Source organism: Tinamus guttatus, unplaced genomic scaffold (assembly GCF_059628265.1).
Source record: "Tinamus guttatus ecotype Peru unplaced genomic scaffold, ASM5962826v1 Tinamus_guttatus_pri_ptg000067l, whole genome shotgun sequence".
In the NCBI taxonomy this organism is placed as follows: domain Eukaryota; kingdom Metazoa; phylum Chordata; class Aves; order Tinamiformes; family Tinamidae; genus Tinamus; species Tinamus guttatus.
Window position 1 is genome coordinate 2,857,382 of NW_028288601.1, and position 23,060 is coordinate 2,880,441.

The 23,060-nt window shown below is 39.5% G+C and overlaps 1 protein-coding gene across 2 annotated transcripts in view; it reads right to left on the reverse strand.

Annotated features, from left to right (window-relative positions):
• The window catches only part of SKAP2 (src kinase associated phosphoprotein 2), a 513,964-nt gene extending 491,150 nt beyond the window's left edge, over nucleotides 1-22,814 (reverse strand). For both annotated transcript variants that reach the window (XM_088519719.1, XM_088519720.1), the window contains exons 1-4: nucleotides 22,760-22,814; nucleotides 12,339-12,444; nucleotides 10,035-10,060; nucleotides 1,663-1,767 (exon numbers count right to left, since the gene is read on the reverse strand). In XM_088519719.1, the coding sequence (XP_088375845.1) occupies nucleotides 1,663-1,767; nucleotides 10,035-10,060; nucleotides 12,339-12,444; nucleotides 22,760-22,805 (283 nt within the window). In that variant the 5' untranslated portion in view covers nucleotides 22,806-22,814. The remainder of the gene's footprint in view (nucleotides 1-1,662; nucleotides 1,768-10,034; nucleotides 10,061-12,338; nucleotides 12,445-22,759) is intronic.
• Nucleotides 22,815-23,060: the final 246 nt, after the last annotated feature.

Genomic DNA, 23,060 nt, shown 5'->3' on the forward strand with positions numbered 1-23,060 from the left:
ATCAACTGTATTTTTACCCACATTGTAACTAATTAGCCAAGATATTGCAGGGAAGCTACTATACCTAATCTCACAATTCCAACTTCTAAAACGGGCTAAAATTTAATCATCTATCTGTACAAACTTGTATGATGTTTCACATTCTCTTGTATCAGCATTCTTCAGTCCTTCACTATAGCTTTATGAACATTTTCACTTTTTTCTTGATTTACAGTTTTGGAACAGATATAATCATATCCCCTATTAAGTATTCATACAAACTGGTCACATATCCTTTATGCAGTCAATACCACACTGGTAAGTTACAAATTAGAAATAATTTTAAGATAATGTTTGCAAGCAAAAACAAATAAATAGGAAGCTACATTCATCTGTAGTTTGGAAAATTAGCTTGGGTTTTAAAAAAGCCATATTCAATTTGACTGATAATTACATTTCAATCTGAAAGCAAAAACACTTATTTTAATTTTTAATAGAAAGTCACATTGCCAAAAGGCAAAAGAAGCTGCATATAAAAGAAAATGTGCGATTATTATCATTACAAATTTTACCGAGTTCTGCATATATATATAAAAAAAAAAAAAAAAGAAAGCGTTACTCTGAATCAGTGGTTAGAAGGTTTATCACTTATGCATGTACTTGACTTATCCCTGTTCTGCAATAGACATAATTTTATACCTCATAAAAGCAATTTATGTTTCCAAGGGGAATAATCTGGATAACATAAAATGTGGAGTGCTATGTTGCGGGAAGCATATTTTCATTCAGCAATTGTATTTCAAGATGGAGCTGCACAGTTTGATCATCATATCATGTCAGAAAACATCATTCACTAGTAAGTCTATCCAACTTACAGTGCCACAAATTAATATACATCGTTAATTTATTTGTACATATACTTAATTTATCACCATGTATTATCCATATAAGGGTTTTTTATTATGTATATAATAAACAAAACCTTGAAAATATGGACACTATGCTAAAGCAAGCTTGTTAACTGTTGAAATATTCAATTGCTCATATCTTCAAAACAATCACATTTAGCATTAAATTTAATGAATACAGAATAAAACAACATGGAAAACAGCTAGGGAGCTTAGAGGGTTTTTTTTTAAATTTATATAAAGAAAACATTCTACAAAAGACTGTCTTAATGGAAGGAAACATTGTAGGAATAATTAATTTAATATTTTATGAACCTATTCTGCGTGGAGTTTACAGAAAAGTATCAATCATATCAACTGTTTCATTATTTATAAGATAAATAATACAGCAAGCCATTAAGTAGCACAATAAAATTAAGCAAGAATCTGATAATGTTGGATTAACAAACTATTTGTTACTACAAACATTCACACTGCTTTAGCCACCGATCTATCTTTAAAAAGGTATGCAGCTACAGAAGACACTTTGCTATGAAAACACATGAGTTAAAACAGCCTGTGCACTTTGGACAGCTTCACTGTGCCTCTAGGACCACTAGAGAGAGCTCTTCAGTTCCTTAAAAGGTTCTTGCGAAGGTAACGCAGCCGTCCAGCTGTGAGGCTTATCTGTTTATCTGATTCCCAACACTAACATTCTCATCATGAGGATCCGATTACATGAGTTTGTAGCAAACTGGCAAATCTAGTACATTCAAAGATAAACAGTGCCACATACCATCAGAGGGTGCTTCATCCTCTTTATCGTACCGGTCAGATGCTATTGAGACACTGTCAGGAGGTGAAGGAAAAGAGCCCTCTGGCTCTTCCTCATCTTCCAATTCTGCAAAAGTCAAAAACACATGGCTAGTTACAGGTCTATCATACACACGTGGACAGAATCCAAGACTTTCCTTATTGAGAAGTCCTACTTCAAACTGAACAAATGCCAGTTTGAAGGCACTCTCGCTCCATGCACCTTGCATGATAAAGCGTCCTAGTAAATGCTGCTCTTTTAGACCTACGTCCTCCTTAACCAAGGACTTTTTGTTGGGATGGTTTGTGGGTTTTTGATTGGTTGGTTGGGTTTTTTTTTTTTTTAATAACACTGTCACATTAATGAACCTACTCCCAGCACGGCACTGCTGACAGCTCCTCATGCAGAGGGGAAAAAAACCACACACCACAGCAAAGAGGTGGACAAGGGAAAATACTGTCAGGAAGAGAAATAGGCAGTGTCACGAGCAGGAGTTTGCTCTTCCCAAGCGCACACAGGAATCGCAGCGACCTCCGCCAACACACGGCCCAACTACTTTTTGCAGCCGTTTGTCGCCCTCTGTCCACTTCAACTTTTCTTCAGGGAACAACTTTGCAAATGCAGAACATGCTACATCCCTCCCAGAGGACACAAGCTGGACTAAAACCTGAACCCAGGGCTTAAGGCAGCCTATTGATGTATTTCTGAAAGAGTTGAGAGTCGGGCTACAGCACGTGCAAAAATGCACATTATAAGCCAGCCCATGCACGATGCTGATCGGAGCACGTTAAACGTGAAGGTCTGGGAAAGGCAAGCAGAAATCAATATTCCTTGAGGCTTTCATTTAGTTAGACAAATTAAAGTTCTCCCTCCCCACAACGGGGAAATTTTCTAAGATTTTTCATCCCATCTAGGTGAAAAAGCAGTGGAAAAATGCCAAAATTCAGGGAAAAAAAAAAGAACATAAACTACATTCTTCCTTAAAAAAAAAAAAAAAAAGTCTTGGGGAAGGAGAGAAAAACAGTAATTAAAGCTGATGTTGTCACTAAACCAAAATCGTAAACCTGATGTGCCAATAGATCAAGTGACTCTCAATTTCCTAAAAGAGCATATAAACCTAAATTGCTCGGGCATTTTATTTCAATATATTTATACGCAGAAAGCTATCCAGAGACCTCTGGATAAGCTTCTCTGTTCAGGTATTCCCTGGTCAAGTAATGTATCGGGTAACTAATTTCTCAGAATCGCAAATAAACCACATACATAGTGAGGATATTCTGCACCACACACGTATGAACCACAGCTATCCGCAGGGGTGTCTAGCCACAGTTTAGAGTTTTGCTACTTTCCTTCCTATTTAATAATGCAAATTCATGGAAAATTCAGGGTCTGCCCAGAAAACACTACAGATCTTAGCAAAGAGAAGCACGTTTGCTCTGTGGATAAGAAAGCAAAGCCCGATTTCTGCTTTGCTGGATTTTTTTTACATTCCAAGATTGTGGAATATCAAATTGGATTTTCCTTTCATTACATACTAAGTTTTTCTTCTGAAAGCTTCCCTTCAAGCTCCAGCACCATATAACAACTGCTCAGAAAATGACACTGACTCCAGTCTATTTTTGATGTGACCATCTTCCAGTAGCACTCCAGCCATCGTGTTAATCTGATTCAAAATATTTGCATTTCATCACACCTGTCAAACCAAAAGTAAATTACCCCTCTCCAGAAGGATTCTCCTATCCCTCCAGAGAAAACCAGCACATGAGAGCACATGAACAGAAACCATTATGCCATATTTACAACCTGCACGATCATCTTTCACACTTATGTGCCAAAGACCAGTTGCCTGTCTCTCTCTTTCTATATATATTTATGTCTTTATTAGATGATAGACTCTGTACACAAACAGCAGACATGATATTCACAACCTATACAACATTAAGAGTTCTTCCATTTCCCCATCCCATTTCTTTCCTAGTACTAGAATGCATAGCCTATGTGTATATATATAAACACCAACACCCCCATGTACCAGGGATGCATTCAAAACTGCCCTTCTATCAGCTATTAACAAATGTACTCACAGTCACACAAGATTTTTTTTTTTTGCAAATTAGTACTAAATAAGAATATTTGTAAATTCACATTATATACTGAAAGGCAAACCCTAACTCATTTAATCTGTATGTAAGAATTGCAGTCATATTAATAGGACAGCCCACTAGATGTGCTCTGGAGCTTCAACAGGCAACATTTTACAATGCTTTTACGGAGTCACACCAAAAAAAAATGACTACCGAATAGTATCGATTTCTTGCCTCCTGATTTTGGCAGGGTTAAAGAACACTCTTAGGAGCACATGCTTTTAATATATAAGGATATTATCCCTGGCAATTTATACAGAGACTCCCTGTTAATTCTGGTGTGGTCTCTTAACATTCCCAGACAAACTATTCCTGTCTCCCTTTTCCACTTCATATTCTCCTATTCTCCTCTGTCAGAGTGTTGCACTGCAGCTAATATTGCACCTCCTGAGGAAGACTAAAGACCTGGAGCTGCAGCTCTCAGTGTCACTCCTGAAACAATCAGAGGAGTCAGTGTTGAGCAGCACAAGTCACTGCTCTTCAGGTGCCAAGTACCTAAAAATACACCCCAAAAGCATCAATAAATTAAAGCATTCAGCTTGCACTTAGGTAATAGAAAACTGAACTACAAAGCAACAATGAGCATCACGTAAATGCATCCAATACAATTTGCAGGCATAATTGAAAGCATTACTGCCTAATCAGACATCTAAAAGCAAAGCATGCTCAAACGAAATGTCTATAGACTCATTAGTTGGCAGCCATTCCATTACAATCACACATAATGTCAGTAGTGCCTTGAACCTGTGCCAATGACAACAGCATAAATTTTGCATCTCATTTCTGTGGTCATAAAATTAATGATCAGTTTAAAAATACTTCTTTGCAAAAGTTATTGCACAAAGAAATGACATGAATGTGTCCCTGTTATGTAGTCATGGGGATAATTAAGGAGTTGGTGCTCATTAATACAGTTTCTTGTTTCCCCAGAATACCATATGATTTATCAGGAACTTGAAAAAAAGTTTAATTAACGATAGATGTTTAATGGTTACAATACATAAGCACCTATGTACGCTCTTTTACCCTCCAATTTCTGCAACTTAAACTGTCCACTTACAAGCTTGATAGCAGAATCAGTTCTATATTATCCATAATAAAGCATGAACAATGTCTTTCCTTATTAAATGCTACCTTGTTTATTTTATATAGAAAATAATGCACACCTGTGATAAGCATACCACATTAAAACTAGAGCATTAAACACAAACTCTCTTCATTGCAGCAAGGGCTACATTTAATCCTCTGTTCTATATTCTGAAGATTTTCAATAGATTTTGTTGGTGTAATCTCAACAGAGCCACCAGGACCATATCACTTTATAGGGATCCAGGAAAAAAAAAATCAAACTTCCTTTTTCCTCCAGAAATATATATATATTAAGCAATAATCCAATTACAGTAATGAACTCCGAAACACTAAAGGCAGTGCTTCAGGTACTAAACCTAGAAGACAACAGACAAGACATTTTAGCTAATCATTTAGAGGCCCCGAAATGGGATCTTCCACCGTATTTCTAAAAAGTCTATGGAGAGGGATGTATACAAAAAATTGCTCGTCAGCTGTCTAAACATCCTTCATCTTGCCATTTCAGAAAGTCTGAAGTCACTGGATGTGACTAAGTCACACTAAGTCACAGCTCCAGACAAGTCACTGCTGTTGCAAGGACTATATAAACTCACCAAGTAAATAAATGCAAGATTCTCTCTACACCGTATTTCAAAAAAATAACTGGGTAAAGTTGTTTTCAAGCTCACATATGTGTACTTTAGCCTCTTGATGGCTGCAGGTGATTTTCAACAAGTTTCTACTGACCCAATCTAATGAACTTTTTCCTGACCACTTTCTCAAAATATCCTTTGTCATGCAAATAGTTCTAAGCACTCTTCTTGAAGACTCTTCTAAATACCCACATTAACACGATGGCTTTAAATTGCTAAAAAGAAAACCTTTACAAATTGCTTAAACCTTTAAACTGCTACTTGGCCTTTATAAAACAAGCACTCATTTTCCAAACACTCCTGAGATGGCACTAGGTTTGCAGGCAAACATGCTTCGAGCACAGGAAAGCAACGTAACCTGCACTTGCTGGGTACACGGTGACGCTGCCTCTTGCTCTGATGGGGCACATCAGGATCAGACCATGCTGTGCTGCACTGGTGGTTGCCTGAAATCATGCTTGGCCTAGGCACTTCACAGGTGACAGCTCTGGAGAGCTGAAAGGGACAACACAGCGACTTGCCTACATAGAACACTCCAGCCCTCCAGGATAAAATGCATCTGGCACGTTCCTCCTTCCTGTGATGGTCTCTCCAGAAAGGGTCATAATGATCCTCAGAGGATGGGGTAACAACTAAGCAGTACTTTTTCCATTTATGTTATAGTACTAATAATGTATTCATATTCCTGATTCAGAAATTTCACCTGTGTTAAAATATACTACTCACATCTACATGCTGCTATGACCAAAAGCTAGTGCAGCCTTTCCTCAAGTCCAAAAAGACTTCCAAATCCCTACAGCCATTTCCTAGAAAACAGAATGTACAGAGACAAAAAAGGAAATAACACCCTCCCTACAAAACAGTACTTTTTCATCCCAGTATCCAGATGAAAGAGAAAATAAAAAGTCTTTGCATATATTGCTACTTTATCAGCTTGACTATATCCAGGAAGCAGGTGTCTCAAGCCCCAGACACTCATTTTTCCGTCAGGAGCCACGGAGGCCTCTGAGGCATTGACAGGTTTCCTAGGGTTGCTCCTGGTAATCAGGTGAAGAGCACTGACACTCCAGGAACGCAGGTTTACCTTCTACCATGCCAAAGCAAAATGAAAATTAAATGGACCTTCATCGGCTTTTATCAGACTCAAAAGCCATAATTCAGCCTAAATGCCAAATCAAACATTTTCTGCATAAGTACTACCAGAGGCGGATAGGAGTTGCACCAAGCGCTTTACAGACAACTTGTTCTACAAATTTGCATGCTATGACTGCATTTGTCTAGTGCTTTTGGTGTCTCATTTTCAACATAAAGCCGAAATTCTTCATGAAAAGTGCATAAATATATATATATATTGCTAGAACAAATGCAAAGAACAGATGGCAAGTGAACTTCAAACACAAATACAGTTTCTAGGACTTAGAGTGCTTCTGCCAACTTTAGCACTATTTTTAGCATAAATTGAAAACAAGGTTCTTTTAACTAAACATTTTGGCAGCCACAGTATTGATTCAATTAATCTCAAAACAGAGAAATGCCAAAAACTGTTTTAACTCAGAATCTTTGATGAAGGCCAGACTTTTCTATCTTTCACTGAATATTATTTAAAAAAAGAAAAAGTCCTATTTGTATAAAAATTATTTTCAAGTTGCTTCTTAACTCATTATCTAGAACAGGTCACCTTGCATGTGACTCTAACTGGCTTTTTGTTTTTACTTAACACTGCCTAGATGACAAGTAAGATATTTCAGAGCAAAAAGCATGCAAGAGGAAAATAAGTTCCTATTGAGTTGCTTCATTTAAGAATGGAAGTAAAATTTGTGAGAAGATTAGTGTTTTGCCTACTAACATAACTAGATATTTCTGGTCATGACACCACAGGGACTTCCTTTGTTCAGAAATCACAATTATGTTCAACTGTAAAAGTCAGGGTAAAACCAGACAATACATCACACACCAGAATTAAATGACTTTTCCTGAACTGCAAATTTAGTGTCTTGAATTTTCAGTGTATTCTCTCCAAAAAAAACTTCGTTTTCTTTCAGTGTGCAGGTTCATTTGCAAAGATGCCTTTACTAGCACATGTAGTGACCTCACAGACAACAACATAAGGTTGATTTTTAAGATGTAGGAAGGGTCCCAAGTGCATCAATTTAGTTGCAAAGAAGTATTTGTGCAATTCTTTAAAAATTAGAGATGTGTACATGGATGATTTGGATTTCAAGGTGCCATGCTACACTTGTACATGTACTCCTCATTATTTTTAACTGCTTGCCAAATGTTTTATGGAAGATAAGGCCTTGTGTGCTAGTGGCAAAAGCCCTTACATCGGGAGCTCACCTACAATACCTTGGTCAAACCAACTAGTCACTACATGCCAAGCCAGTGGAACTTCAAGAACAAGCAGTGACGAAAGGCAGCGGAGCAACAAGCCGATACCCACAAAGCATACTTGTAAAATAACCCACAAGCTAAAAGAGCTGCTCTTTGAGAGACTGGAATCAAGTTCCACTATGTTAGACAGGAAATGTAAGAATTTTGACGTGTTAGTCAACTTCTTTCAGCCTCCAAAAGATTCTTCTAGATGCCTTTGGAAAGAAGGTAGGTGACATTTTCTGAACTCTGGAGGTTGTACTGACAATGCATACCAGTGAACTACATTCCCTTGAGCAGTCTTCAAGCAAGTGCAGGCTCCAGTTTTTAATGATTTTTTTTTTTGTATTCATGCATATAAATGTACATGCCTTTGCAGGAGTTTAAGCTAGCTTGGAGAAAACAGTGGCATTACTTTTGAGTCTTCTTGTTTTATTGACAAATACTAAAATGTCACTGTTCACAAGCTCCACCATCTGTACATAGTTCTAGCATCTGAGCCTAAGAGATGTATCGTGAGGATTAAAATAATCAAAAGTAATGTATCCTGCTTAAGAAACAAATATACTCTAATAAGGAGAATAAGGCTGAATATAATTTTTAGTAAAAGCAGAACAAGTTGTACAATAACAAACTATTTCAATTAAATTATACATTTTACTGGAAATAATCTCATCTTTATTAATAATTTGTTGAATTATTAATAAATTTTTGAATTATCAAAGAAGAAAGTACAATAAATAGAATTTTCTTATGCTTCAGAAAATAGCAGCATATAAAATCTCTGCTCTTTGTAAACAATTCTCATGTTTATTATAGTCTCACAGGTTCAAAAATCCTTTAGGTACATGCATGAAACGTGCAGAAGCATAAAACATGCTCTCTAGAAAGTCAAATATGTAATGAAACAACCACACCACCTAATTTTAGGTTGTTTTCTGAATAAAATGACATTTGGCTTTTTCCTCCCTCTTCTGCCTGGCAGTAGAGGGAAATTATACCTTACCTTCAGCAATGGTGTTGAGATGCAACATAAAATAGTAGCAATAATTTTAACATAATTGTTAATACAGTCACATAGTTTGAGTTTATAAAAACCTGGCAATCTTTAGGAAGTTTCCAGTTAAACTTTCTCTTTCAGTCGGCCTGTTACCTCTGCCTAATGTCTTTTTGCACCTTGTTATAACTTCACTTTGCTGAATATGTGATTTCCATCAGGTATACTGACCCTACGAGGAGGCACAGATGGAGCCTGTACATCTGACCCTCCCTGTCCAGAGACAGCCAGGCCGAGGTCCCGCAGCCCCGGCAAGGAGCCGAGCTTCACTTGGGCTTTCTTGACCCCGCGCTGTGACCCTCATACCAGCATCCGCGGGCTGCGGGTCACGACCTCGCGAATCAGCATCGTGGAAACCAGAGCCCCTCCAGGTTGAGTTACAGCAGAGAAGGCTGCAGCAGCGCGGGCAGCTCCGCACCGGAGCTGCGGCCTGGCGGCAGCTCCGCCACCACACACCGGATAAGCAGCACTGGAGCTTTCACTACGGGCACGCCAAGGCCTCTCCTCTGCGGCTCCCGCCACGCTACGGAAACGTGCGCGCAGCGCGGATCGCAAGCCGGGGTGTCAGGCTGCTGCGGCGCGGGCCTACCGAAAGGTTAAGGAATATCACGGTGAAAGGGAAGGCTGTCTGCAATCGCTATTAAGAAAAAAGGCTGAAATAAATTATCCCGCCAGTAGGTTAAGCAGACTGCTGCGCATATGCTTCCTCCCAGAAAGCTGCCTCATCTGCCAAGACACAATACTACGCTATTGCTAGTTACATCACACATAACAGGCTCCACGTATATGAAATCCTGAAACTGTATTTCTAGACTATTCTTTGAATGAGGAAGCGTTCTCACGTGCTTAGTGAAGGCAGTGGGAGCAAGTTTTAGCACCAAGTTGGGACCTGGAAGCCTTTTCCCTTTTGGCTCAGCAGGGGGAGCCAACATCCTCATCCTTCGGGTCCCCACGGCTGCGCCGGGCACCGCAAGCCTCTTTATCCCCCTGAGAATCTGTCAGTGGGCAAAAATTTACCAGGGCAGGAGGGATGGGGGAATAAAAGACACGTGTTTGATTTACCTTTATCCTGGAATTCTTGAGGATAACTGCAGAAAGAAAAAGAAACAACATAAAGCAATGCACGTTTGCAAATCCCCAGAACTAGAACACAACATAAATTACAAGTTTTCTGCAAGTTTTGTAATCGGAAACTTAGTGCTGCAAATTTCCCCACGTGATATTTGGTAAGGTATTTAGTTTACCTAAAATATTACCTTTCCTTTTGCTTTTGAGAAAATCCTAAAAGAGTTATTTTTAAAGAAGGCTCCAGTGAAACCTCTGATAGGGCAGCCTGTTCTCAGACATCCTAAGAAATAAACATACACAAACATCTTTGATTTTAGTTAGCTTTCTAAATGGTGGATAAACAATGAATTAATTTTGGTGGATATATTTATCCACCTTTTATTAAAGCCACTAAACAAATCTTAAAAATTACATGGTCTATCAGTGGGAGGGAAAAAAAAAATCACAAGGCCTACGTTTGGCTGCAGTGTTTTGTGCCATCTGAAAAAAAAAGTATTAAGAATCAACTAAATGCTTGCCTAAATATAAAGCTAGAGTAAGAAGTTCTCAGTGTATTTAATGCCTAAAAATAAATACATAATTCAAAAAAAGAAAAAAAATACTACTTTTCCAGTACTGAACGTTTGATATTTCAGAAACAAAACTATCGTAAGATACAATTGGGTGTATAATGGTAAATAACCAGGACAGGGTCATGCAAAACAGCATCTCGAGAAGCATGAACTGACCATAAACTTTGTGTGAAAAGAAAAGGATTTCACTAGAATCAACCAACAAACAAAATGCAGCTGCAAAGATCAGTAGTAGCACGTGCACCAAGCTGGTCAGCAAGGACACGCTCACAAGTCACAAACAGGAGAGAAAGGAAGAGTCTGGATGAGAAACTGAAAAATATAAACACAGATCTAGCCTTTTATCTAAAATACCCTGCACAGCAGTACTATTAGAACACAGCCGCATGTGGTACATGAAAAATCGAAGAGACTACAGTGTGCATGCACTGCAGCCAGCCTGAAAAGCAGAATGCTTTTAGCAGAGAGCAATATCACAGGAGATCAGATAGACTTAGAAATTAAAATACGAGCTGAAATCATGGGGTCATATATATAAGTAGCAAAGGATTCAGGGTTTATCGAGTTCACAGCTTGCAGGTTCCCCCCACCTAAGACTTCATCTTTTGGGGAAAGGGTGGAGGGAGGAAGATGGTTGAGTCAAACCTGTATGGAGGAAACAAATCAGGATGCTCTATCTGTGGGGCATCTGTACAGACCCTGCTAGCTCAATAACCCAGAAGGGAAGCATGAGAAAAGAGAAAAGATACCCTGCTCCCTCAAAAAACTGGGAGAATAGCTCTATAAACATTCACAGAGTGAGTCAAAGGCTCAGAAATCTTCACTTGTAAGATTTTGAAACAGATGTCATGTCTTCCTCGGGTTAGTGTGGTAAGAATTACGTCCTCACTGGATGATTGTGTTGTCTTTACGTTTGTAAATAAGTTGTCAAAGAGGCAGGATTGTGCCATCAAACCAAAGGTTAGGAAGTAGCCAACAGGAGTATCAACAGATAAACTTGGAAACCTTTGGAAGCACTGATGGAAAAGAACAGCAAGTGCTAGATTACATCCCAGTTCGGAGTTATAAGACAGAAAATTTTGCAAAGAAAATTTTGTAGCACATAACAATGTGCTACATTTTGTAGCACATACAGAATTACTGCAAAATCTCTGCAGCTGAACTGTTTGACTGAAATTGAAATCACAATGAAACCGAGGCTCAAATCATACGTAACTCTAAATTGACAACTTTGCCTGGCCTGTCCTAGTACTATTACTAAAAAAAGCTTTTTATCTAAAATTGCTTTTAAGGTATATTTAAATTCTTTTTATTACAGACAGAGCTAAATGACCTAATAGATCGTAAAGGAAAATCATCATTGAATTACGCTGCCTTATACCAGCTGAGGATAGCAGCAGGAAGAGCATTCATACACTCTATTCATTATATTTCTTGTAGTTTAATTATTTTTACCACATCAGATGTGAGGGCAAGTTCTAACCAACAAGCTTGCAATCAGGGTTCAGAATATTAAAGCAATTTAATTGGGACGAATCCTTATGGTCCCATTTCCTACTGAATTCTAGCAGCTTCAAGAGATATAAATTCTTAAAATGATGCACATTATTTGACAAAATTGGAACCTAAATAGATTGTTATTATTGCTAAAAGACTGTAAAAACTAAGTTACCAGAGGATTGGCAAATTACCTGATAATATATTGAAGCCGTAAAATCTCACTTACCTTGCCTTAACATCTTTTAACTTCTTCAGAAGAACATCCTTTTTTTCCTTTGCTTTCTTGGATAGATTTTCTCCTTTTAAGGTTTGGGAAATAAACGTGTCGACATCTAAATCCGGAAAAAAAAAAAAAAAAAAAGGAAGATGATGATGTACGGCTCAAACAATAACTTTCTGGAGACAAATACTGCTGTAATGGATTTGCCCCACCACTACAATGGAGAAACTAATAAAAATATTTTCAGGCCTACCCATGACACAGCAGACGTTTCAGATTCTAAATGGGATACATTTGTTCTCTGGTCTATTATGCTTAGCACAGCAAATGCTATGTTGACATTTGATTCTTGCTCATTTAATTATGCCAAATAAGTCCTAATAAATTACAGTACTATAACAATTACTTTCCATCACCTAAAGTAAGAGATAGAGCTAAAACATGTAAATAGCCTTTATGCATGTATTAATGCAATGTCATTTTGGAAGTTCAAGTTACAAAAACAGCTTAGTAATTCACTATTGTAGCAGTAATGCTTACACAGCTACAACTGTATAATACAGGTCATTATTGGTTTTATGATTTTCAAATGTTCTCATATTGCCGCTGAACTACCAGATTACAAGTCCTTACACAAAAGCTCTAATCCTGAAGACAATTAGGTAGCCACCACAGTAATCATATTCAAGCAGTCAGGATCAAACACAGATCGCAAGTTAAACATACTGACACTTGCAGAATTACGATGCAAGTTAGAACATAGTTTGTAACTTATATTCCTATACAGAAGATATGTTTACATGGTCCCACAGAATTAAAGCATTCAGTAACAGCTACTGTAGTTCTTTCTAATAGAGTAAATATCCATTGTAATCCATTGTATCCATTGTGATGGATATATCCATTACATCCATCCTTGGATGGATGTTTACAAAAACAGTGCCCTGAGTTTCAGGGCATGTAACAGCACTGGTAATATCTCTTCTTGGTTAACAAAACTAACTGGCAAAGTCAATTGTAAAAAATTCTTGCCAGTAAATATATGAATAGCCCAAAAATTAGAAAAGTAGGATTAAAAAAAAAAAAAAAAAAAAAAACTTGGTTGTCTGTTTAAATATTCCAGATATATTGGCAATAGCTGTTGATCAGAAAAGTTAAACACACTGCCACACAAGCCCGTTTGCCATGGATTGGGCCAAATTACGATATGGATGGCACACTTTAAATATTGTAACTTTTTATATTGGGCAAGAAGCTCCATTTTTAATGGCAAAACATGAAAAAGCCAATGAAATACTCAAAAGTTTGCATGTGAAAATTTACATTTAAACCAACATTAAGCTGAATGTTTACTGCAGTTGTCCTAACTAAAGCTATAATTTCCTGGGTTATATTTTATTCATAAAATATTTCAGGCTGTATAAAAAGAATTCAATTATGTTCTGAGCCATGATATTGTGGTCTTTGCCCACAAGACAGAGTAAAAGAAAACTTTTCCCATTACATGTTCCTGAAGACAGCTAGAGTTGCAGGTCTATGGCATTCCTTCTTTACAAGGACAGAAGGAAAGGCACTTAACCTGGGTATTAATGAATGCTCCAGACACACTCCCAACCGCCTCTATGCTGGAAACCAAGCATCCCTAGAAACATTTTGTCCTAACGCACAGAAAATTCACACATCTTCACAGACTCCAAGAATTATCATTTCTGAGCAAAGAGGCATATGGATCCATGCAGTTACCCACAAAACCTCCCTGAGGTCAGAGGATCTGATACTCTTGCTGTTAAAAACAGAATTGTCCACAGTTTCTCTCCATCAAACCAGAAGGATTTTCCTGTACCAACTGACCTCTCACTCTGAAAGGGACGGGCTGATGAAAAATTTGTTCCTTCATCATTTTATATAAGTATTCTTCTTCCCCCCCACCCCCGCCAAAATAGATATTAATTTCACAGTGCTACTTAGACAGCAATATGTGAAAGCTTGGTGTCATTGGTCACATTTATAAATAAGGAGTGGCACACACCAGATTCTTCAGGCACTATTTAATCACAGGTCTTTACCTCAGAGGTTTTCATTTGATTCAGGGCCCTTCACTACTTCTTGGAATAGCTCAAAGCCCATCTAAGAAGTCTGTCATCTCAGGTCTGTCTGACTGCCAAAGCTTTCTTCAAACGCAAGTCATTACATAAGCCAATTCTTCAAAATGTGAAGAAGTGGAAACACTGTGGATTACCATAAGCACATAAGCAAAAGTTATCATTTCCAGCTTACAACATACTGCAGATACAAAAAGGTGGGGACTAAGTACATTGATGGAAGAATCTGTTCTTCTCTGGGAAAACTTGGACTTCAAAGGCAGAAATATCATGTAATAGTTTTCAACCACACAGGAATGGAATAGATGCTCCATCTGTTCTCAGTGTTGGAAGTGAGGGAATGGACAGTTAGGAGGAGAAAGAAAGGAAGAAAAACAGCGCCAGAAAGCATTAACTCCAGATATATCTGTTGTTTCTCAACATCAGCAAGGACAGAAAAGACATCATCCCTAGGATATCTTTGCCCTCCTACAAACTTGAAAAACAATTTCTTTGAATGAAAGTAGCAGCAAACAATACACACTATCTTCATCATACATTACAGTTACTTGCACATGGACAGAGAAGGCAGCTAGCTAAATCAATATCAGAGTCCACGGATACCAAGACAGAGCTGCCTCCCACATCAGCTTGACGAAGATGCTGAAGACTCAATATACTTGAAAATTGCACATTTTCCTTTTTTTTTTTTTTTTTTTAACTGCTCTGTTTTACAGAATGTTGCATGTTTTGCTTTCTTCTAGTTTTGTTAAATCAGCCTAGATGCGCAAAATGCACAAAACAAGCAACTTACAAGCTCCTCAGACAAGAAGCAAGAGAGTTATCTAAGTTATGCTCATCTCTTCACTACCTGCATTTCCACACTGTTTAAGTGTATGGAAGAAACAGTCCCTGCTACTAGAGAGAGTTTCATGCCTGGCTTAGCTCAAGGGAACATTCATTCATTTCACTGCTAGGACACTCCCCTCAGTGATTTGACTTGTCTTTGAAGGAGAACCCAGGACTTCAGAACGACACATACAAACTTCATGCAGTGAACGACAGAGAGAACAAGCCAAATATACTCATTTCTACTAGACTTGCTAATTTGCTCTTGCTTCTTCAAAATGATGCAAAACTTTGTTCTCTCCCCTGCCACTTCAACACTATAAAGAAAACGGAGACATAAGCTACTAGCCATAAGCTCTTAAATGTGAATGTTTCTTTCATGTTTCACTAGCATTTTGTCCATTGATGGAGCTGAGGAAAGCTGCACTCCAGACAGAAAGCCTCTTTGAGCAGAGCACTCCTACTCACCAGCAACACAAACAAGTGCTGTATTTTCATACGCTTGGTCCGTAACTAGCAAACCGAGCAGCTGTTTGGTATCCTACACTGCAGAGCACATATTATAATCACTCAGCTACAGCTGACTCCTACTAGTGAAAGCACTGGAATTTCAAAGAGAAAAACTTTGAATGCCTCTTCAATGTCCCCTAACTTTCTAAAGCTTGTGCCTTAGCCAGCTTGATAGCTTGAACGCCAATATTTGTTGCTCTAATTCTTAAAGCCCGTGATATTAAATTTGAAGCATGCCCCAGAGAAATTATTTGCCTCCAGAAATGAACGAGAGATGTAGAACTGAAAGATTCAATTGATAAGATCCATTCACAAATTGCTCTGTCAATATGGGTTACAAACTGATAGAAAAAAGAGAAGTTGCACTAAATATAGCTCTGTCTGCTTCAATTGTAATTAATCAAAAGGCTCATACAGTTCCAAGTTTAACTGCCATTTCATACAACAGTCAGAAGCTGAAAGGCCATTTTCATTTCCATCTACATTCCTTTTTACGAGGAAAAGAAAATTAAGATAGTTTTTGATTTTCATTATTTGTTAAAACGTTTTGTGCTTCTCCTTATTTCAGTGATCGCAAGCAGACAACGCAGCAAGTTCTCCAGAGTGTTAAGTCTTTGGGACCATCTTTTTTAATAGGGACTGAGACTAGGCAGAAGGACCTTTTCAAGACTGCTGTAAACTTTTAGCCCAAAACATGTATTGCACTCAGGAGTATTATATTAATCATACCAAATTTTTGTTGTTCTTGTTGTTCATATTGCTGAGTGTGTCAATCCCAGCTGTGCTTAATAAACATACACAGGACTGAACTACTTAGGCTTTGTGTGGGGTGTCCCAAATGCGCTTCGCAGAGGCACTCGCAGACTGTGTGGCCTCCTCCAGGTAACCAAAATCATGGAATTATTATGATTGGAAAAGACCTTCAAGATCATCAAGTCCAACTATAAACTCATCCCACCATATCTGCTAGACCATGTCCCTAAGTGTCTCATCTACACGTTTCTTGAACGCTGCCAGGGACAGGGACTCCACCACTTCCCTGGACAGCCTGTTCCAATGCTTTACCACTCTTTCTGTGTAGAAATCCTTCCTGATGTCTAACCTCCCCTGGCACAACTTGAGGCCATTTCCTCTTATCCCATCACAAGGTAATGTTGTCTTTCACCTTATCAAAATATTAGTCACTTCCTCAACACCTGATGAGTTCAAACCACTCAAATGATGGAGATAAATTACAAACCTGCCACGAGAGAGGTGTGTTTGTAGCCACAGGGCAGCGAACGCATGCTGCTACAACCTGACAAGAACCCCGCGTGGCCTGACCCACATCCCTCATACCTTGGGCACACTGGGGCCAGGTCACCTGGCAGTTGCACTGCTGGCCATGCGTGGAAGGAACAGCAGGTCGTCCCAGCAGGTCCAAAGCCACCAGCCTGTTCCCAGCTCTCTTCTCCTTGGGACAGGCAGTGCCAGCAGTGAGCCAGGCGGTTTCCCAAGGCAGGCCAGGGAATTTTGGAAGCCCATTGCAAGCTAGGCCTGGTTGTCCATATGCACTGTGCAAAGCGGACCGACAGCCAACACAACATCACCCATCTTTCAGCTTTCCATGGTTTGGTATTAGAAAGCAATTAATTAATTGAATTTCAAACTTTTCCTCCAATTCATCAATATGCAACAGGCCTGAAGGCAAATTATCAAGCAACACCAGCAATTGCCTGTCCTTCCACAAATAAATTTTGTACCTTTCAAGCCAAGAAATATCTGCAGGTTTTATTTTTAATCTTCCCTCTGCCCCTTCCTTACCAACTATATTCAAAAGTCTCTGCCCAGAGTTTGCTAAACATTAATTTTTTTTTCTTTCAGAAATAGAAAACATGATGTAAAACAAGCAATTGATAGTGTAAAATGTCAAAAAGTATCACACCAATCCAGTCTAATAAATTCATTTTAGTGCAGAGTCATGGAAAGAACTGTCTTTAGAGGTTGTTGTACCTTAAGCCCCTGTAAGCAAGGCTGCCAGTCCATATTGTCACAATCAACATAAATATACTGAAAAAAAAATGACAACCCACAGTTTGTCAGTGATGTATAAGGCAGAAATAGACCTAAATTAACACAATGTGTTTTTACTTCAAATGAAGCAAATAGCACCCCTTTTAAAGGGTAAAATATTATTGTTATAATTGCCATCAAGGACCTCATTGACTGGAGAGTTGGGCATCCTCTCCCTAAATTAAAGAAATGAGAAAAGATCAAGCTGTAGCGTATTAAGCACATGATGAAATGAGCACCCTAGCACAAATCATGATCAAGTTACAAAGTGATTCCAAATGAACTACCATAAAAATGTTAAGGATTAACCTAAAGATTTACACTGTATGCCACATTATGCTGCATCTATTGTGGTTTGTTGACATATGATTGGGAAAGAAACGTAAACCCAGTCAGATGAGAAAGATAGACTCCATGTTAATTGAAAAAGACAAACTAAGTGAGTAATGAGTATATAAAAAATAGCCTATGCCATTTTTATCACCCACATATGACGCTTATTCTCAAATTTATGGCAGAGACAATTGAACTATGTTTCAAATCACTGGAGGTTATTTCTTACCAGGAAGGCCTCTGTGCATTTTTTCACCTCGCTGTTTCTATTCTTATTCTGTTATATTAAAATACATGTGTATTACCAAAGCTGTAAATACATGTCTACTTAGAAGATGACTACAACAATCACCCTGCCTTATTTTATGAAGATGGATTCTTCTGCACAAATCTGCATTCCTTATACCCAAGGAAATGTGAAAAATAATATTTTAGACAAAGAAGAGGAAAGTTTTCAACAACATCATAGAATTAAAATTGAACCAGCCAATGAAGAAAAGGAAAAAATACCTAGGTGCAACATATCTGTGATAGGAATGTAAGGAGCAAGCCCAGCAATAGCTACCAGAGAGGTCAAGAAGCACAGTTAGTTTCCTGGGGATCAGGGTACATAACTACTGCAGTGCCCAAAATAAAAGATAATCATAATTACATTAATATTAACTAAGATTAACATCATTAAACTGGCTCAGGCAATGAGTAGTTCTCTCATCCAGCTTTCTCCTGCATGCTATTTCCCAGGATGCTGCTAAATGAGTGGGTAAAATTATGGACTAGAGAGTTTTCATCACAATTGCATGAAAAAGATCCTGGTAACTTTCTAAATAGGAATACAGAAGTTTTGCTTTCATACTGGAAATGCTGCAAAGCATGATAGCAGAAGTGAAAGAAAAATATGTCCTTTTAGAGTCACAGCTGTCTCAAAGATGAGAGGAAAAAAAAAGATCTTAAAGATGAATATGATGCTGTTAAAATTTTAAAAAATATCTTAACTGTTTCAACTAAATCCTTATTACTAAAGACATGATTAAAAACTTTAAAAAATTTCAATCCTGGTCACCAAAGCAACTGGTATAATTTATGCTCCAGAAGAAGCAATGTGCCTTTGGGGAAGAAGTAACCTTCAAAACCTTCTTCGCTACAGACAAGTCAAAACTTAAGAGTGCACACCAAGCAGCAAGGAAAAATGAAAACAAGCCAAGAGTAACAAGTAACATCCCGCTTTACCAAACCAACACCCACAAAAAGATCCTGAACATAAAAATACAAGAGAGGATGCCTTTGTCAAAAGGAGAAAAGATACAACAGGTCTCTGCTCCCTCAGCAAATTCTAAAAATTCACATATCACCTGGAAGGTGCAGAGACACAGGAAAAGGGTGAAAAAATACACTGTCACACACCTTCCAGATGTACAGTGTTCTCTCCCCAAAAGCTCCACTCGTGACTAGAGGTCCCTGTGTCCGTCCCATGTTCACCCCCCCACTTAAGCAAGGCAGAAGAGAGGGCAGCATTGGGCAATGTCAGCGCTTCTCCGCAAGGAGCCCAATGCTGCCCCAACCTTCCCCTCCAGCTCTGCAGAAACAGCTTCCTCCTGCTTCCAGACGATGCTCTTAGCCCAGAGCTCAAGCTCTGCTTCTGCCTGGCACGTGTCAGTGGCGCTGACATACAACTGCAATGACCTTGCCAGCATGTGAGACAGAATTTGTTTTAGCATTGAAGATATAATACTGTTTACATTCAAAGTAAAGCACTCACAAGTCAGAAAGTTTCCCGTGCAACTTTAACTCATCCCTTGGTGTGTTTATTCCCATTATCACGATGTTTGACTACAGGAGCACAGAGTGGGCTTTCCAGTGGGACCCTACTTGTCCAGAATAGCAGGTGGACAGTGCTCTGGCAATCAGCCAAGGCTAAGCAAGGCTAAGGGAATCCATACAGTTGCCTATGCCACTTGTTGCAGAAGTTGGAAAGGTAAAAATACGCAGGACAGCAGGAAGAATGCAGTATTTAATATATTACGTGCCTGTCCCTGCCTCTCTGCTATGCAAATGTTGCCCTAAGAACTGCTTGGCTTGAGGTGCTGTTAATGTTCCCAACATGAGCCTGTTCTCCCCAGAACTCGCCGCAAGGAAGGGTCGAGCTCCCCTAACCACACGGAATGGAGACATCCAACTGACACCATTTCACTGCAGAAACCAGCTCCACGCAGAGGCAAGTCAATTTGAATTCTACTCCTGTCCTACCATTAATTATTTTTTGTGATCTCATACCACATCTTGTCTATTACACTAATTTTACTGACGTGAAAACAGTATCCCCTAATCTGAAAGAGGTGCTGAATCAATGTTTGTGAGATACATTAAGAAGCACCCTTGAAGAAGGGCATACAAAAATGGACAGCTATTTACTGCAGCCTTTGAATTGCATAAGGGTTGCTAAATTAATAATAGAAATATTACAACACTCCCCTCCCTCTTGCATTACCATATATCTTCAGTTGATGAACAGTGTGAGGAAAAAGCAGCAGACTGCAGAAGACTATCAGAACCTCAATGTATTAGCAAAGAAGCTGCTCCACAAGTTGAGCTATTCTCATTTCTACCTTTCATGCACTTCAGCTGTAAACTGCAAAAAAGGGGGAAAAGGCTAACACAAAAACTGCAAAAAGTAATCCTGGAGGCAGGGGGGAGGCTTCTTGTTTTCCTGCCCCTACTTAAGGATCAAGTTATTATTTTCAGTTGCATAGAGATTATGGTTTTACATTGGTTTCCCCTTCAGCAGGTAAGGAATAAAAATTCCTAACTATTATGTCTTCCTCCTTACCCCATCTTCACATTGCTGAATTTCTGCCTAATCCATACATCACTGCCATAAAATTAACAAGTACTGAGCTCATTTTACATCAGGTCCCAAAATAAAGTTTTATGTGAATGAAAGCTAAACTGAATATATCTCTAAGACTATACCAGTATTTTATGTGTAATTTATACATGATTATTATATACCAAAAAAAGAAAGACTTAAAGATTTTTTTTTATAAATAAATCCATTCTCTTTTTAAACTTACATAGACAGCAGGAATAAAACTCTTTTTCTTCTAGAAAAACTGAAGCTCAAGGGACTTGCACTCACACTAGACATCTGTATGTAACTTAAACCATTAATCTTAGAGACTCCGGAAGAGCACATGCACTTGAGCCTTGGGGAGAAAACTGGAGCTCTCGGTCTCACTTCAACCTCTGTACTGCTCTCACCATTGAGGACTGGATAAAGATGAGGAGAAGGACAAGTTACTTAGAAGAGGCGCTGGCTAAAAACAAAACACAGTTTGCAATTACCCCATCTGCAAGGACCTCTCCACTTCCTCAACCCCAAACCCTATCATCCCAAGCTTGTAACAGTGAAGAGTTTCTAAAGGAACTTCCCCAAATGGGAAGTATTTTTACAGCACTGACACACATACACACACACACACACACACAAAAAAAAAAAAAAAAAAAAAAAAAAACAACTACATGTGATCCTAAGTCCTAATACACTAGTACCATGGAAAAAGAGCAAGGTTTGGAAAGGCCCTCTAGGCCTGTTCCATTATGATCAATAATTTGCCTCCCGCAATAAGAAATAAGGATTCTTTTTTTTTTCCCCTCTGGTGTCCTTCATATGAGATTCTACTAAAGAAGGTACAATCTGCACTTACAAACACGAGTTACTAAATCACTTAAAAGAGCTGCCTGTAAAAAATAAGATGTTTCCAAACATGAAGTCCTACAACCAAAGAGCTTAAAAAAAAAAAAAAAAAAAAAAACAGAAAAAATAGAAAGAAAAATAGAAAGATAGGTAGTTGCCTAGCTATGTGATCAGGTACTTAATGTTATAGGCAAGTCTTGGGAAAGCAGGGTTAGTTCTAACGGCTCAGCCAAGGTGTGAGATGTTCCTAAGGCAGCAGCGGGAGTTGCCAAAAGATTCTGCTGCTCCAAGTGGAGGAACTTCAGGAGAGCAAAGCCTTTTACACCATTTTATTTTGACAACAACAACAACAAAAAAACAGAATCAGGGAAAAAATAATCTGAGGATTTGCACGTAGAAACACTGGTATTTTATACGACTGCAGATAACATTTCGGAGTGAGAAGTCACTCCAATGCACCAACCTACCCAGAAGACCATGGACAGCTGCATTTTAACCCAAAGTCATCAGCCCGGGCACGTTTGATTGCTATGATCACACACCGAGAATACACAAGCATCAATTCACTAAACCATTTAGTGTGAAACTTTGAGGAAAAACAACAGAAAAGTAACTTTTAAAAAAGAAAGGCTGATTTGGGGAAACGCTGCCGGTGACAGCAGGACAACCCCCTCCAACACCTCCACAAGCGCCCGGCAGAGCAGCGACACCCTCCTGGAACAGGAACTCCGGCCGGACAACAACCCGCGGCCGCCGCAGCGCGGCCCTCGGGGAGCGGAACCGCAGGTGGGGGCAGGAAGCACCGGAGGGAGAAGGAAGCGCAGGGAAAGTCCAACGTCCGCGCCAGCTACGGGGCTGCCGCGGGGCCCCGTAACAGCCCCCGCCCGCGGGCCCGCCCCCGCCGGCCTCACCTGCCAGGAGCCCGCGCACGTCCTCGGGGAGGGGGACGCCGGACATGCCGGCGGGCGGGCGGCGCTGGGCGGGGGCCGTTACGGCGCCCGCGGGCCTCGCTCCCGCCGCCGCCGCGGAGCAAGCGGCAGCTCCGCCCCCTCCCCCACCCGGCTGCGACGGCAACGGACGCGCCGGGCTGGAGAGGCGGGGCCTGGGGCGGGGCCTTGTGGCGGGGGCGGGGCCTTGTCCTCCCTGCGCTCTCACTTCCCCGAGCGCTCCGGGACTGCGCATGCGCCTCCCCGCCTCCCTCGCCGTGTTTAT